Below are 14,415 nucleotides of genomic sequence, written 5' to 3'. Positions count from 1 at the left end.
GACATTGTAATGTATCTCCTGGTTCTGGTGTAACCTGGGCAGGGGCAGCAGCCGAGACCAAGGGATGCATCCTCAGCGCATCTCCATGCTACAGAAAAATGGGGGTCCTGGCTGAGTGTGTGTGTGCTGCTGCTACCTTGGCCATACACATTTGCAGACTGCATGCTGCTGCTTGACATGGCAGGCCAGAGCCAGATGTTATAGAGATGAACGCGGGAGACCAAAGTTCAAAAATCTACTTTGTTTTACATTAGAACTTGATCGGATAGCAGGCCAATCACTTTAAAAATTCTTATTTTTTATAATGCTGAGGCAGGAACTTTATGGTTTCATGCGGTGGTAAATTACTTCTGCTACATGTCATCAGTCCAGCAAACTACTATGGGATCATAGTCCATCAATCTTCTCATGTGAGGACTGCATGGGTTGAGGAGAGTTGCTATGGCCCCTCACAGCTATTCTCAACACGCAGTTGATTTGTGAGGACCTCAATGGCTGAGGTACGTCAAGTGGCTCCTCACCACTGCTCTCCAAGTGCGGTCGATGAGGACCACGCGCTCCTTGCTGTGCCACTGCATCTTCAAGAGAACTTGTGTCCCAGCCTGGCCATCTTCTCCTTTTATTACCCTCCAGGCCTGACTACATTCAAACTATTATCTATACTAAATAAATAGCTAAAGACCCGCTTGCCTGAGATGAGGAATCCAGTTGCTACTCATTAAAGCTTGTTTCCTTCAGAACATACTATCAGATGGACACAGATACAGTGGGGGAAAATAAGTATTTTATACACTGACGATTTTGCAAGTTTTTCCACCTACAAAGAATGGAGAGGTCTGTCGTTTTTATCGTAGGTACACTTCAACTGTGTGAGACAGAATCTAAAAATAATAACCAGAAAATCACATTGTATGATTTTTGTGAATAATTAAATTGCATTTTATTGCATGAAATAAGTATTTGATCACCTACCAACCAGCAGGAATTCTGGCTCTCACAGATCAGTTAGTTTTTTTTTCTTCTCTGCACTTATTGCCTGTATTAATACACCTGTTTGAACTTGTTACCTACATAAAAGACACCTGTCCACACACTCAATCAATCAATCAATCATACTCCAACTTTACCATGGCTAAAACCAAAGAGCTGCCTAAGAACACCAGTAACACAATTGTAGACCTGTACAAGACTGGGATGTGCTATATGACAATAATCAAGCAACTTGATGAGACGGTAACAACTGTTAACACAATTATTAGAAACACACTAGATGACTGTCAGTCATCTTCGGTCTGGGACTCCATACAAGATCTTGCCTCGTGGGGTAAGGATGATTCTGAGAAAGGTCAGAAATTAGCCCAGAACTACATGGGAGGACCTGATGACCTGCAGAGAGCTGGGACCACAGTCTCAAATATTACCGTTAGTAATGTGGCACCCCAGGTGTCCGGATGCCACAATGGTATTGTCTTCCTCGCGGGGGAGATGATGCCATGCCTGGAAACAAGGAAGGACCTCTTGATCAGGCAACACTGTCCTGACTCCAGACCAGAAGGGGGAGCTCTAAACTCAGTTTCTGGGGAGCTTCCCTATAAATTCTGGTCTGGGGAAGGGGTTAGACAGTCTGTTAGTGAGTCTGTGTGAGGGACAGTGAGAGGAGAGGAGGCAAATGACAGAAGTCTGGAGTCTAGAGCTGCGGGTGGGCTCACCCCAGAGGAAAGCGCCAAGAAACAGGACACCAGGGTCCATGGTGGTGTGGGAATTGCAGACTCAGCCACTGAACCCAGAGGGCAGGAGATTGCAAGTCTCCTGTCCCATCCAACACCTGCAGGTACCACAGCAAGTGAGGAGCCTGAGGCTGCTGGAGAAAGGACAGTGCCCATGAAAGATTCAAGCTGTCAGCCATGGGGGACCAAGCTCTACCTGTGTGGAGCTATACCATCTAAGCTGCCAAACCATCAGCCCCAGATGACCCCTTTAAGCAGCATCGGCCACCCCTGCCCGAATACCACAGGTGGCTTCACGAATATACTACATTAGGCTTTATTCCCATTTCCTTTAATCCCATTTTTACTGGATGCCGAGGGCCAGAGACCGGGTCACTACCGTCGTAACCATCCCTTTAAGAACAGAACCGGCCCAGTACAGAGTACCCCACGGTCCTAACGGGCGCTCCAGTAACAAACTACGCAGTCATAGATTAAAATCCTGCAGGGCACGCATGGTCCCCCTGCTCATGCCAGCACATGTCCAGGCTCATTTAATGTTTGCCAGTGACCATCTGGATGATCCAAGGGAGGCATGGGAGAAGGTCATGTGGTCAGATCAGACCAAAAATAGAACTTTTTGCTATCAACTACACTCTTCATGTTTGGAGGAAGAAGAAGGATTAGTACAACCCCAAGAACACCGTCCCAACCGTGAAGCATGGTGGTAGAAACATCATACTTTGAGGTGCTTTTCTGCAAAGGGGCAGGATGAATGCATCATATTGAAGGGAGGATGGATGGGGGCATGTATCGCAAAATTTTCTCCAACAACCTCCTTCCCTCAGTAAGAGCATTGAAGATGGTTAGTGTCTGGGTTTTCAAGCATGACAATGACCTGAAACACACAGTCAGGGCAACTAAGAAGTGGCTTCGTAAGAAGCATGTCAAAGTCCTGGAGTGGCCAACCAGTCTCCAAACCTGAACCTAATATAAAATCTTTGAGGGAGCTGAAACTCAATGTTGCCCAGCAACAGACCCGTAACCTATAAGATCTGTAGAAGATCTGTGTGGAGGAATGGGCCCAAATCTCCTCTGCAGTGTGTGCAAACTTGGTCACGAACTACAGGAAACATTTGACCTCTGTAGTTGTATCAAATACGTATTTTATGCAATAAAATGCAAATTATGTAAAAATCATACAATGTGATTTTCTGGATTTTTTTTAAGATTCTGTCACTCACAGTTGAAGTGTACCTTCAAAAATTACAGACCTCTTCATTCTTTGTAGGTGGAAAAACGTGCAAAATCGGCAGTATATCAATACTTATTTTCCTCACTGTATATGGTCTCCCTTCACTGCACACAAACAACCATTTACATGCCGATCCGCAAGCAACAGTACCGTAGGTCTTTACTTCTCAAGTACTCGTCCCTATCTGCCCAATAACAGGAAACTGCATTCCCATGTGCCCTCATAACTTCTCCCATCCTGGGCTGGTTCTAACACTTAACCCTGTAAGCAGCTGACCCACTGTAGCAGCACACAAACCAGATAAAACCCACGTTTATACTGAATTTATATAATTAACTTGTTCTGTAGCTTTAAATATTTTACACCAGGGCTACATGGTTATTTTTGCTGTGACACAATGTGTGGCCAAAAATTGCTCTATACTCCTGCTACTTAGCAGCGCAATGCAAGTGAATGGGTTAACATTGCGACCTTGGCAGTACCGCAACTACAAGTTTCAATTCAAACCGTTCAATTTTTTTGCAACCTGCTTGTCTCAGTTGGGGTACCTTAGGAGTCGCTATTCATGCATTATGCTGTAAAAGTACTGCAACCGAAACAAGAAGGTTGCATAAAATTCAAGTGGTTTGAATTTCTGTGACTTACTGGTTGCAAATGCGGTAGCGTTGGGGTTACCCCATTCACCTGCCTAAAAAAACATACCCCAACCCATGTGATCTTCAAAACTCTGGTGTGGCTTGGGCTTGTATTACCTCCCACCCCCCTCAAAAAAAAAGAAAAAATATCCATTTACATTTTTTTTTTTACATTTTTTAATTCCGAATTCTTGATTAAATGCTGCATTGACATCTGCAGGTCAGATTTGGTCCTGCAAAGATTACATTTTTTGAAAGACACTTGGTTTTAGTCCTACTGATGTACCTACATTTAGTAACTGGGATACGTGGCTGGTATCTCTCTTCTTTATCTTGTATAAATGTGTCGGACACCGATACCAGTGTCGGGTTGTTTACAAGGATCGAGTGCCAGATGCCATCTAGAACGGAGTGGTAACCAGGTAAATATAGACTGTAGGGTTGTGCTGTGGCTGGAGATGGGATTGCCTGCTCATTGTATTTGTTCATCTATTTTTACCAACAGCCAAGTTGTATAAATAATAAGGGGCGGATTATCATTATTTCATAGAAGGCAGATTATGTTGAGGATAATCTTATGTCACGTGAAAAGACATCTAACACAGCTGTCAGGTCTGGTTACCCTTGTTTTTGATTATAAGGACCTTGTACTTATTGTATGACTGATCTTTGCTGTGTTTTGTAACATTTCCCTTGTGTTTCCATGCCTGTGTTTAAATGCAATTAAAGGATTTTCCTCTAAATTACTTTCATGACATCAATCAGATACTGACGGCCCAGCAGGACTCTGACGATTTCAAGAAATATTGGTACAGGAAAGAAATATATCTTGGTACCGTGTTAGCCAGTGGATAGAAAAATATTTAGAATTGAGAGTCCTCAGTGGTTGATACCTTTTAATGGCTAACTGAAAAGATGGTAACAAATTGCAAGCTTTCGAGACTACACAGGTCTCTTCATCAGGCAAAGACTAAAACAAATTCTGAAGAATCACATATTTATGCGCATAAATATGTGATTCACAAGAAATATTGGATTATTGGCTTTCCAGCTCTTTATTTTTCACCACTTTGGAATAATATTTTGGATCCTCCACTTTGGGCTTTATTATAATATAATTAATCATGTCATTACACCTAAAAAAAGACGTTCCAAGTGACAGCAACATCAGAAAGAAGGAATATGAGTAGCTGGAGAAATACCAGAACTGGAGAAGATGTGGAAGGTGAAGACCATAGTGATTCCAATGGTGACAGAAGCACTTGGAGCAGTGACCCCTAAATTGGGAATATGGCTACAACAGATCCCAGGAGCAACTTCTGAACGCTCTGTCCAGAAAAGCACAATGCTGGGAACAACTAAGATCCTGCGCAGAACCCTCAAACTCCCAGGCCTCTGGTAGAGGAAACTAGAATAAGAAAGGTCAAAAAAGACCACCCCCAATGGAGGATGAGAAGCAAGTTTGTTTTTTTTTTACTTGCATTATTATTTGAATTACAGAGTGTCTCATTGTCACATGTAATGAAAGCAGAAAAAAATATTGTTTGATTTTTAACAAACTCAGATTACCAACTGTTGGGACCAGGGTACACCTTCACGGACAGTGGCATAACTTGAAGTTCGTGGGCCTCAATGCAAAACCTTCAACAGGGCCCCTAACTATCATGGGTCTGTAACAGTATTGGTCTTCTAATATAGGACAAAGGGACAGTTTGGGCCCCCTATTTTCCAGGGATCAAGTTTGTCTGCAACTCCTGCACCTATTATAGTTGTGCCCCAGTTCACTGTCATACTGAAGCCAGACACAACTTTTCCCAAAAACACAATCTGTCAGCCCAGATTTTCCAATGTTGCCACAGTCTTTCTTGTAGTCTCAAGCCATGGGAAGCTTGTAGCGTGTCCACAAGTCACTGATTGTCACTGGTCCTGGCAGAGCCCATCATTGTCAGTTAAACACACTGCCTCAGGTCACTTCTCCTCTTGTGTCTCGGACCACAGCATCACTTCACATAGGCTACAGTCTCAATTACTGTCTCAGGCTTTTGGATAGGTCTGTGTGCCCAATTACTTCAGGTCACATTAATTTGTGTTTACATCAAGTCTATATTTTGGTTGGGGCATTCCTCCAATTATCTGAGGTTGCCCACAGATACCCATTGCAGAGTGGCGTATGACCACTGTTCAAGAGCTGCATGAATTCTCCAAGCCTGGTTGGTTCCATTTGTCAGCCGTCCAGAGCAGGTCTCGTCGTGGTCTCTCCTTGCTGTCATTGACAGGTATGTTTATTACGGGACAGCTCTTTGTCACACACTTTACCTGACTACTGTCAGTAGCGTCTGCCCGAGCTGAAGAAAACTGATGTCAAAATGGTATAAGTTGTGTTTCTCCTGCGAAACTGGTGAGCTGGACCAAAAACTAATAACATATAGCATTTTCTAATCTGTCTGTTTGAATGATTCGATGCAATACCTCATGTGACAGATAATTGTGAAATTCCATCAGTTTCTCTCTACCACATCATATGGAAATATGTTAGATGGGTCAAATTAATAGACATGTGCCGGGCCACATATCTAATGATGAATTTGTTGACCATACTCTACCACTTTACTTGGCCACCCGCCCCTTTGGGAATGAATGGAGCGCAGGTCGACTACGTGCACTGCCGTTCTAACGTGGATAAAAGTTCTGAGTTTTGCTGATCGCTGCAGGTCCCAGCAGTTGGAATCCCTCCACGCTTATGAATAAATTATAACCTATCATCTCTATAGGCAAAAATTAGTTTTGACCATACAAAACCTTTAATGCAGTTGGATATTATAGAGAGGGCTACCACTCTGGAGACCACTAGTTACAGAACAGAAATTCACTTTTTTAGAAAAAGGGGCAGTCTTACTGAGATGAGACTTTTTAAATTGGGATCTGTCACCAGAATTTACAATACAGACTGCATACATTATTACATAGACCACTTGGACCTGATAAGGCCGGTGCACTTACTTTGAAAATCTATGTCAGATTGGCCGTATAAGAATTTTTTAAAGTTTTCCTGACTTACATCAATTTAGCCAAAATGTGGTGACAACTTGTCTTCCAATACTCATTCTTTTTGAACAATATAGTAAGCATAGTATTGTCTGTGATTTTAATGCCACTTAAACCTCTGTAATTTTAGGAGCATTTCTCATCCCATACGTGATCATGGCTGTGTTTGGTGGAATTCCTCTCTTCTATATGGAGTTGGCCTTGGGTCAATATCATAGAAATGGCTGCATTTCTGTATGGAGGAAAGTATGTCCATTATTTAAAGGTAAGATGGTAATTTTGTCAACTAGAGTCAAACCAACCCTTCCGTCTTTCTGTTACCCCCAAAGACAGCTGACTCTTCACTCCTTCTATGATGCACAGAAGCTGTAGAGAAGGAATTCTGAACCTCCAGTCCTCACGGCCCCCAACAGATCATGTTTTCAGGATTTCCTGTGGCAATGTCTGATGCCTTGATATTAATCCCATCACCTGATTAATACTAAGGAAATACGATTTTATGTGGGACCTAGAGGACTGGAGTTTGACTGCTGTAGAGGTTAATTGAGTCCTATTCCTATTTCGAAAGAAACCCTGGTGCTATGGTGCTAAACAATAACAAAACATATTTTTAAGAAATAAGAAGAAAACTTTCAAGGTTCTCTATATCCTTTAACCCCTTCTTGATAAGGCCAATTTCCGTATTTGCGTTTTTGTTTTTTTTTTTCTGTGAGCCATAACTCATTTTTTATTTTTCTGTCCCCATAATCATATGAGGGATTGTTTTTCTGCAGGACAAGTTGTACTTTTGAATGACACGATTCATTTTACCACATAGTGTACTGGAAAGCAAGAAAGCAAAATTCCAAGATGGAGGAATTCAGAAACACCCCCCCCCCCCATTCTGACATTGTTTTTTGGAGATTTGGGTTTGCGGTGTACATTTTGTGGTAAAAATAACCATGAAATATGACCTTGCTCATCAGTACGACTTGCAGCAATGCAAACATGTCCAGTTTTTGTTTTTTATTATTATTTTAGTGATGAGTTTAGAAGTTGGAAAAAAAATATGGGGGGGTCAACAGGGGCATCTAACAGGTTAGCAATCAGGAGTGAAGCACTGCTCCACCTGCGATTGATAGAGGCAGGTCCTGACTGTAACATGCCGCGTGAGCTCACTCCATACTCCCGCTTCTGACTTGCGCTGTATATGTGTAGGATGTCAGGGCCAGGGCTATAGCCATGGCCGACAGTAATCCCTGTATCACCCTCTGGTCCCATCCCTCCTGAGTACCTCGGTACTTCTCCTCTGCACCACCTGGGCTCTCCCAGTACGGGGTTATTTCCTCTGCAGATGGTTCCACAAATAAAGAGTCACAGTCCAGCTTCACATTAACTTCAACTTCTTTACTCAGCACAGCATCATCCAGAGCACAATCAGTCACAGCAATTGGCAAAGCTTTCCCTTGCCTCTTCTCTCTGTCGTTAAGCCTGTCCCCGGGACGAACCGTATCTTCCGGTCCTGCAGTGTCCTCAATGCCCAGAACTTCTGCTTCTCGTGTTCTCGTGGGGTTATTCGCTGCCGTCTTGCCCCGGTCCTAAGAATAGCAGCCCACGCAAAAATCTGCCACATGTTGGATAACTAGCTCCCATTCTGCTTAGCCTTCTTCCTCTAGCAACTGCAGTCCCACTAATACTGCACCGCTAGCACTGCTGCTGCTGTACTCTCTTCTGTGGCCCCCTGGATGCTAGATGCTGGGCCCACTCTTCTACAATGTTGCGTGGCACGGTGATGCCCTGGACTAGCCAGCCCTGTAAGCTACACGGGTGCCCCGGCCCCCTCTAGTGGCCAACTTGGGGTACTACTCCCCTAGCACTATACCTTATGACTGGCCCGGGGTACTCACTTTCCCTATCATTCAAATACAAACAGACATATGTACATATCAGAGTAATACACTTTAGGTCTGGCAATACTCATACACACGGCTGGTAATACACTTATGCGTGTAGCAGTACCACTGTGTATAAAATATATTCGTGACATTAAATATGTAAACAGGGATTGGGAGAGAAAAAGGCATTATAACTGTCACACCCACTACATAGGTATGGTGGTTGTCGTGAAGGGATTAACCTCTTAGAGATGCTGCCATTTTTTTCTGTGCTTTTGTTTTATTCCTTCTCGAATTCCAAGATCAATATTTTTTATTTCTTGAGTTGTCAGTTTGAATGTCCCCATTTGATTTTACGATGTATTATACTGAAAAAAATAGGAAAAAGAAACCCACCTCCAAGTGAAGTGGAAGGCTAGGTTCACACTTGCGTTGTGCAGTCCGTTCAACAAATCCGTTAAACGGACTGCACTAACGCAAGTGCCGACTTTGGCACTGCGCTAGCGCAAATGGAGCATCTGCTAGCTCCATCTGCGCTAGCAGTGACGGACCCGGAAACGCTGCAGCCCGCATCTCGGGTCCGTCACTCAATGACGGCACATCGCTAGCGCACGCCCATTGTGGGCATGCGCTAGCGATGCGTTCACCATTGCAAGTAATGGCATTAACGGACTGCGCTACACCGCGTTATGCCGCAGTGTAACGTAGTCCATTAAACGGGTTCACACAACGCAGTGTGAACCCAGCCGAATTGGTTTTAAAAAAGAGACCGCAATTCCAGCATTGTTTTTTTTTTGTTTGTTTTCTTTTATGATACACACTTTCCAGTACAGTTAACCTGTTATTTTTGTCTAGGGGTCAGTGATTTGATGTTGCCCAATTAATATTGTTTATTTTTATGTTTTACTACTTAGAAAAAAAAATTTGTTTGCTTACTATATGGGATAAAGTGCCTAGTCATGGTTAATAATTCACTGTTCTGCTGCTCGGTGCGGATCCCAGTGATCGAATACCCACCGATCAGCAAGTTATGACATCCATCAGATAGGTGATAGTGATAACCTGTCTACACTGAACAACCCCATTGACTTTTCTGCTCTCTTTGTTCACTCTCCAGGAATTGGCTATGCTATCTGTATAATAGCACTTTATGTAGCATCTTACTATAACACCATTATGGCCTGGGCTCTCTACTACCTCATATTCTCATTCCGGTCTGAGTTGCCTTGGACCAGCTGCCGCAATGAGTGGAACACAGAGAACTGCACCAACTATTTTCAGAATAGTAGTGTGACTTGGATCAACAGCTCTATATCACCGGCAGAGGAGTTTTACACGTAAGTGCATGTAAGTGTGGTGAAGTCTAAGGGACTATGCGGGTAGTTGGAATAATCCAAAAAGTTGCAAATGTATCACAGTGAAATGTATCAGGAAATTAGTGGCAGGGTTAAGAGTCACTATGACAAATACACCAACCCAATGCTTTTCATTGCTCATGTCAGTAGACTTTGAGAATAAATCAAGCAAACTTAGCATTTCGTTATTAGGAATTGGTATTATGCAGTCCAATAATATAACTGACTGCAACCTAACAGATGTTTACCATTAAAAATATGAGCTGACCTTTTCTTTAAGTGATCAGGTATTACAAATAAAAATGTTAAAGATTCAAAACCGTATATAATGGCATGTTTGTTTCTTGAGGACCCGTTAAAAGAGAACTGTCTCTTTGTGTATTGCATATGAAAAGTTCTTCAGTGTCCATGAAAAGCATGAAAATAGTTTTGAATCCATTTCATTTGGGGCATACATGCCCAGATACGGATGAGCTTTTCACATTAGTGCAGACATGAATGAGTGAATTGTTGTTTACAAATTTTTAATACTTTTAACAGGTGCATAGTTGGAGGGGCTGCCAGACCTTTCTATAGTAAAGTTTGATTGAGGTGGTTTGTTAGGAAAAAAAATACTATCCTGCCAATATACCCTGTTAAGCAGCTAGAGACCTTCTACAAAACCATCACTTTTGCGCATTGCATAGACAGCCACTAAAATTGAATAGTTGCGTTGTAGATATTAAAATTCAGTTTGTGCTGCCATCCAGTTTGGTCTTCTGTAGCAGCTATCTTCACTTCTGGCATCCAGCATTCTTGGTCCTGCATCCTAGGTGCATTTGTTGCTTATTAGGCCTTGTAACATCATGACACATGCCAAAAATGCTGGAAGCAAAAGTGAAGGAGGACCAAACTGGATGTCGGACCAGGGCAGCGCTAATCAAATTGCTCATCTCTACTGCCTTTTAATGCTTCAATACCCCTATGTATGGGGCTACAACAGGTGATTGCAGGTGGTGATAGAAGACTAGCAGATCACCACACTGGCTTCATTTTACAAAAAGATTCACTCCGTGAGACACTTTCTTCAGTAATAATGGGGATACATACGGTACTGTTTCGGCCACAGATTTATTTTGCATGGTGCAGAATAACAGGACCTCTTAGTACAGGCTGCAAGTATAAAGGCAGGTCAAGGTGATGAATGGACCATCGAACTACAAACAAATCCATATATATGTCAGCATACACGGTTTGATATATGCTTTGTGGGGTAGAGGCACCAAACAGAATTTTTCCCAGATGAAAGAAAGCCTAGCTTTTTGTATTTGCTTTTTAATATTGTGATATAGAGTACCTTGCAAAAGTTTTAGACAGGTGTGAAAAAATGCAGCAAAGTAAGAATGCTTTCAAAAATAGAAGTGTTAATGGTTTTGTTTTTAGCAATTAACAAAATGGAAAGTGGACAAAGCAAAAGCTAAATAAAATCAGCATTAGGTGAGATGACAATTTGCCTTCTTGTAGACACTCTTGAACACAGTTGTTGAAAGAACTCGGCAAGGTTGTTCCAGATATCTTGGAGACCTAACCATCGATCTTATGTTCAAATTCTTCTTTCCCTCCATGAAATCCCACACAGACTGAATGATGGTTAGATCAGGGCACTTTGGAGTCCATATCATCACTTTCAGGACTCCTTGTCATTTTTACACTAATGATAATTCCTATTGTCCTTGCTTGTAGGTTTGGGGTTGTTGTCCTGCTGCAGAATAAATTTGGAGCCAATCAAACGACTTTCTAATGGTATTGCATAATACATAAGTATTTGCCTCTAATGTTCTGTATAGTGGACAACAAGAAATGGGCAGCATTGAGGACTGTAGACTCAGTGGTCGGCCAAGGAAGGCCAGTGCAACTGATGAGGCACATCATGTTTACTTCCCTTCAAAATTAGAAGATGTCTAGCACTGCTATCAGCTGAGAACTGGCAGCAACCTGTGGGACCTAGCTACACTCATCTACTGTAAAGAAACATCTGGCAAGAAGTGGTCTTTAAAGTTGCTGTCCGGTCAAAATTGATAAGTTGTCACTCTATGTAACTGCAGACTTATCAATCATGCCCAGCACATGCACTGTGGGGATCCGCCGGTTTCTGAGCAGGGACCGTAGGGTATGTATGCATTATACAATCTCCAGCCTCACTTTAGTAGAAGAACATGGAGTCCTGGAAGTGAGCCATATCATCACTTCCAGGACTCCATGTTCTTCTTTAAACTGAATATTGTTCTTTATGACATTGGATTTATTTTGGGGGTTTCGTTTTGGACATTGGATTTATTTTGGGGGTTTTGTCATATAGATCTGATGGCATTGCATGATAGATAAGTTTTTGTCTCACAGAGCACTGATCTCAACATCATTGATACTGTCTAGGATAACATACAGAGAAAGACGGATTTACACAAGCCTACATCCACAGAAGATCTGTGGTTAGTTCTGCCAGATGTTTGTAACAGCCTCCCTGCCAAGTTTCTTCAAAAACTGAGAAGTGTACCTATAAGAATGTTATGCTTTGATAATGTCTTGAAGGCAAAGGGTGGTTACACCAAATATTGATTTGATTTAGATTTAATTTTGTTAATTCAATTTTTCATTTTTAGTTGAAAATAAACTATCAAGACTTCTATTTTTGATGGCACTCTTGTTTTGTATTTCTACGGTATTGTACATGATTAATTGTACATGTCGTCCAGTGTCCACGCAACAAATAAAATATGTAAAATGGCTAAAAAAAAATTTACTGATGTGTAATTAGTGCAGATCCTAAACAACCATGACCGCCACTGATTACATGTTGGTAGCATAATTTAGCAATATTCCATGAATAATTAACACAGAACCAATTCAAACGCTAATTTGGAGTTAGCACATTTCACAGCTCTGCATCATTAATAATGATTAGATTTCTGGTCCATCTTCTGCTTCCAGTCGACTTGTGCTGCAGATACACAAATCAAAAGGTCTACAGGAACTCGGAGGGATTAGCTGGCAGCTTTGTCTCTGTCTTCTCCTTATCTTCACTGTTGTCTACTTCAGCATATGGAAAGGGGTCAAAACTTCTGGAAAGGTTAGTATGAAGCTAGAGACTTGTCTACTTTCCTCTTATTTGAGATCAACATACTGGAACCACCATTAGTTAATCTGATCAGAAAGTGCCTACAAGATGTCCTCTACCTGGAGGACCAGACATGTTCATAGTTACACAGAGAGCCCCTAATATTAATAGGAAATGTGTAATGGCTTATTTTCCATGTGGGGGCGCGATAGAAAAATTTGACAATTTGTGATCAAGTTTTGTTATAGATTACAGCTGATTGTGAAAGCTGGATTTACACAAACAAATGTTACCCATAACACTGATTAACAATATTACAATATTACACTGGCCAATGCAAATGGATAATATCTTTATTCAGTCCTGATTCATCTTGTAAGTACATATTATGTAAGATGATGTGCTGTAAAAAAATATGATTTTATTTGCCATGCAAAAGATGTGTGCTTGGCTGTCATTCTACACTGACCAGTAATTTGGCTAAATAACAGCCTGTGCCAAAGGGCTTTACTTGTCCCTGGGTATAAAATCTGTGCCACTTACTGGACTAAATGATTTATCTATAAGATAATTTTAGTTTTTGATTCTTGTTTACAGGTGGTGTGGGTTACTGCAACGTTTCCATACATTGTGCTTACATTGCTATTAATACGAGGGGCAACACTCCCTGGTGCTTGGAGAGGAGTTTTATTCTACCTGAAACCTGACTGGGAGAAGTTGCTGACCACAGAGGTAGGGTGGATAATTACAAATACACAAAACTATATAAATATTACATATGTAGATCTGTTATGGCTGGCAATCAGGCAACACAGCGTGCAGTAATCAGCGCACATACAGAGATCTGGCAATAACCAAAAACAATAGGACGAGCTCTGAGACGTGGAATCTCTGTAGACTGCAGAACCTGATCTATCCTCACACAACTATAAGCAGCAGTGGATTGCGCCTATCACTACCTATGCAACTCGGCACTGCCTGAGGAGCTGACTAGCCTGAAGATAGAAATACAAGCCTGACTTACCTCAGAGAAATACCCCAAAGGAATAGGCAGCCCCCCACATATAATGACTGTTAGCAAGATGAAAAGACAAACGTAGGAATGAAATAGATTCAGCAAAGTGAGGCCCGATATACTAGACAGAGCGAGGATAGCAAAGAGAACTATGCAGTCTACAAAAAACCCTAAAACGAAAACCACGCAAAGGGGCAAAAAGACCCACCGTGCCGAACTAACAGCACGGCGGTGCACCCCTTTGCTTCTCAGAGCTTCCAGCAAAAGTTAATAGCAAGCTGGACAGAAAAAACAGAAAACAAACTAGAAGCACTTATCTAGCAGAGCAGCAGGCCCAAGGAAAGATGCAGTAGCTCAGATCCAACACTGGAACATTGACAAGGAGCAAGGAAGGCAGACTCAGGTGGAGCTAAATAGCAAGGCAGCCAACGAGCTC

At 42.0% G+C, this 14,415-nt stretch overlaps 1 protein-coding gene across 1 annotated transcript in view; it reads left to right on the top strand.

Annotated features, from left to right (window-relative positions):
* Positions 1–14,415, top strand: part of SLC6A4 (solute carrier family 6 member 4) — a 187,513-nt gene that overhangs the window by 124,826 nt on the left and 48,272 nt on the right. Inside the window, exons 3-6 of the mRNA XM_069761165.1 lie at positions 6,772–6,906; positions 9,633–9,852; positions 12,838–12,976; positions 13,562–13,696. Of these exons, the coding sequence (XP_069617266.1) occupies positions 6,772–6,906; positions 9,633–9,852; positions 12,838–12,976; positions 13,562–13,696 (629 nt within the window). The remainder of the gene's footprint in view (positions 1–6,771; positions 6,907–9,632; positions 9,853–12,837; positions 12,977–13,561; positions 13,697–14,415) is intronic.

The sequence above is a fragment of the Ranitomeya imitator genome, chromosome 3, assembly GCF_032444005.1.
Source record: "Ranitomeya imitator isolate aRanImi1 chromosome 3, aRanImi1.pri, whole genome shotgun sequence".
Classification (NCBI taxonomy): Eukaryota; Metazoa; Chordata; class Amphibia; order Anura; family Dendrobatidae; genus Ranitomeya; species Ranitomeya imitator.
The sequence above is the reverse complement of the archived record's forward strand: the minus strand, read 5'-3'. Positions and strand labels throughout refer to the sequence as shown.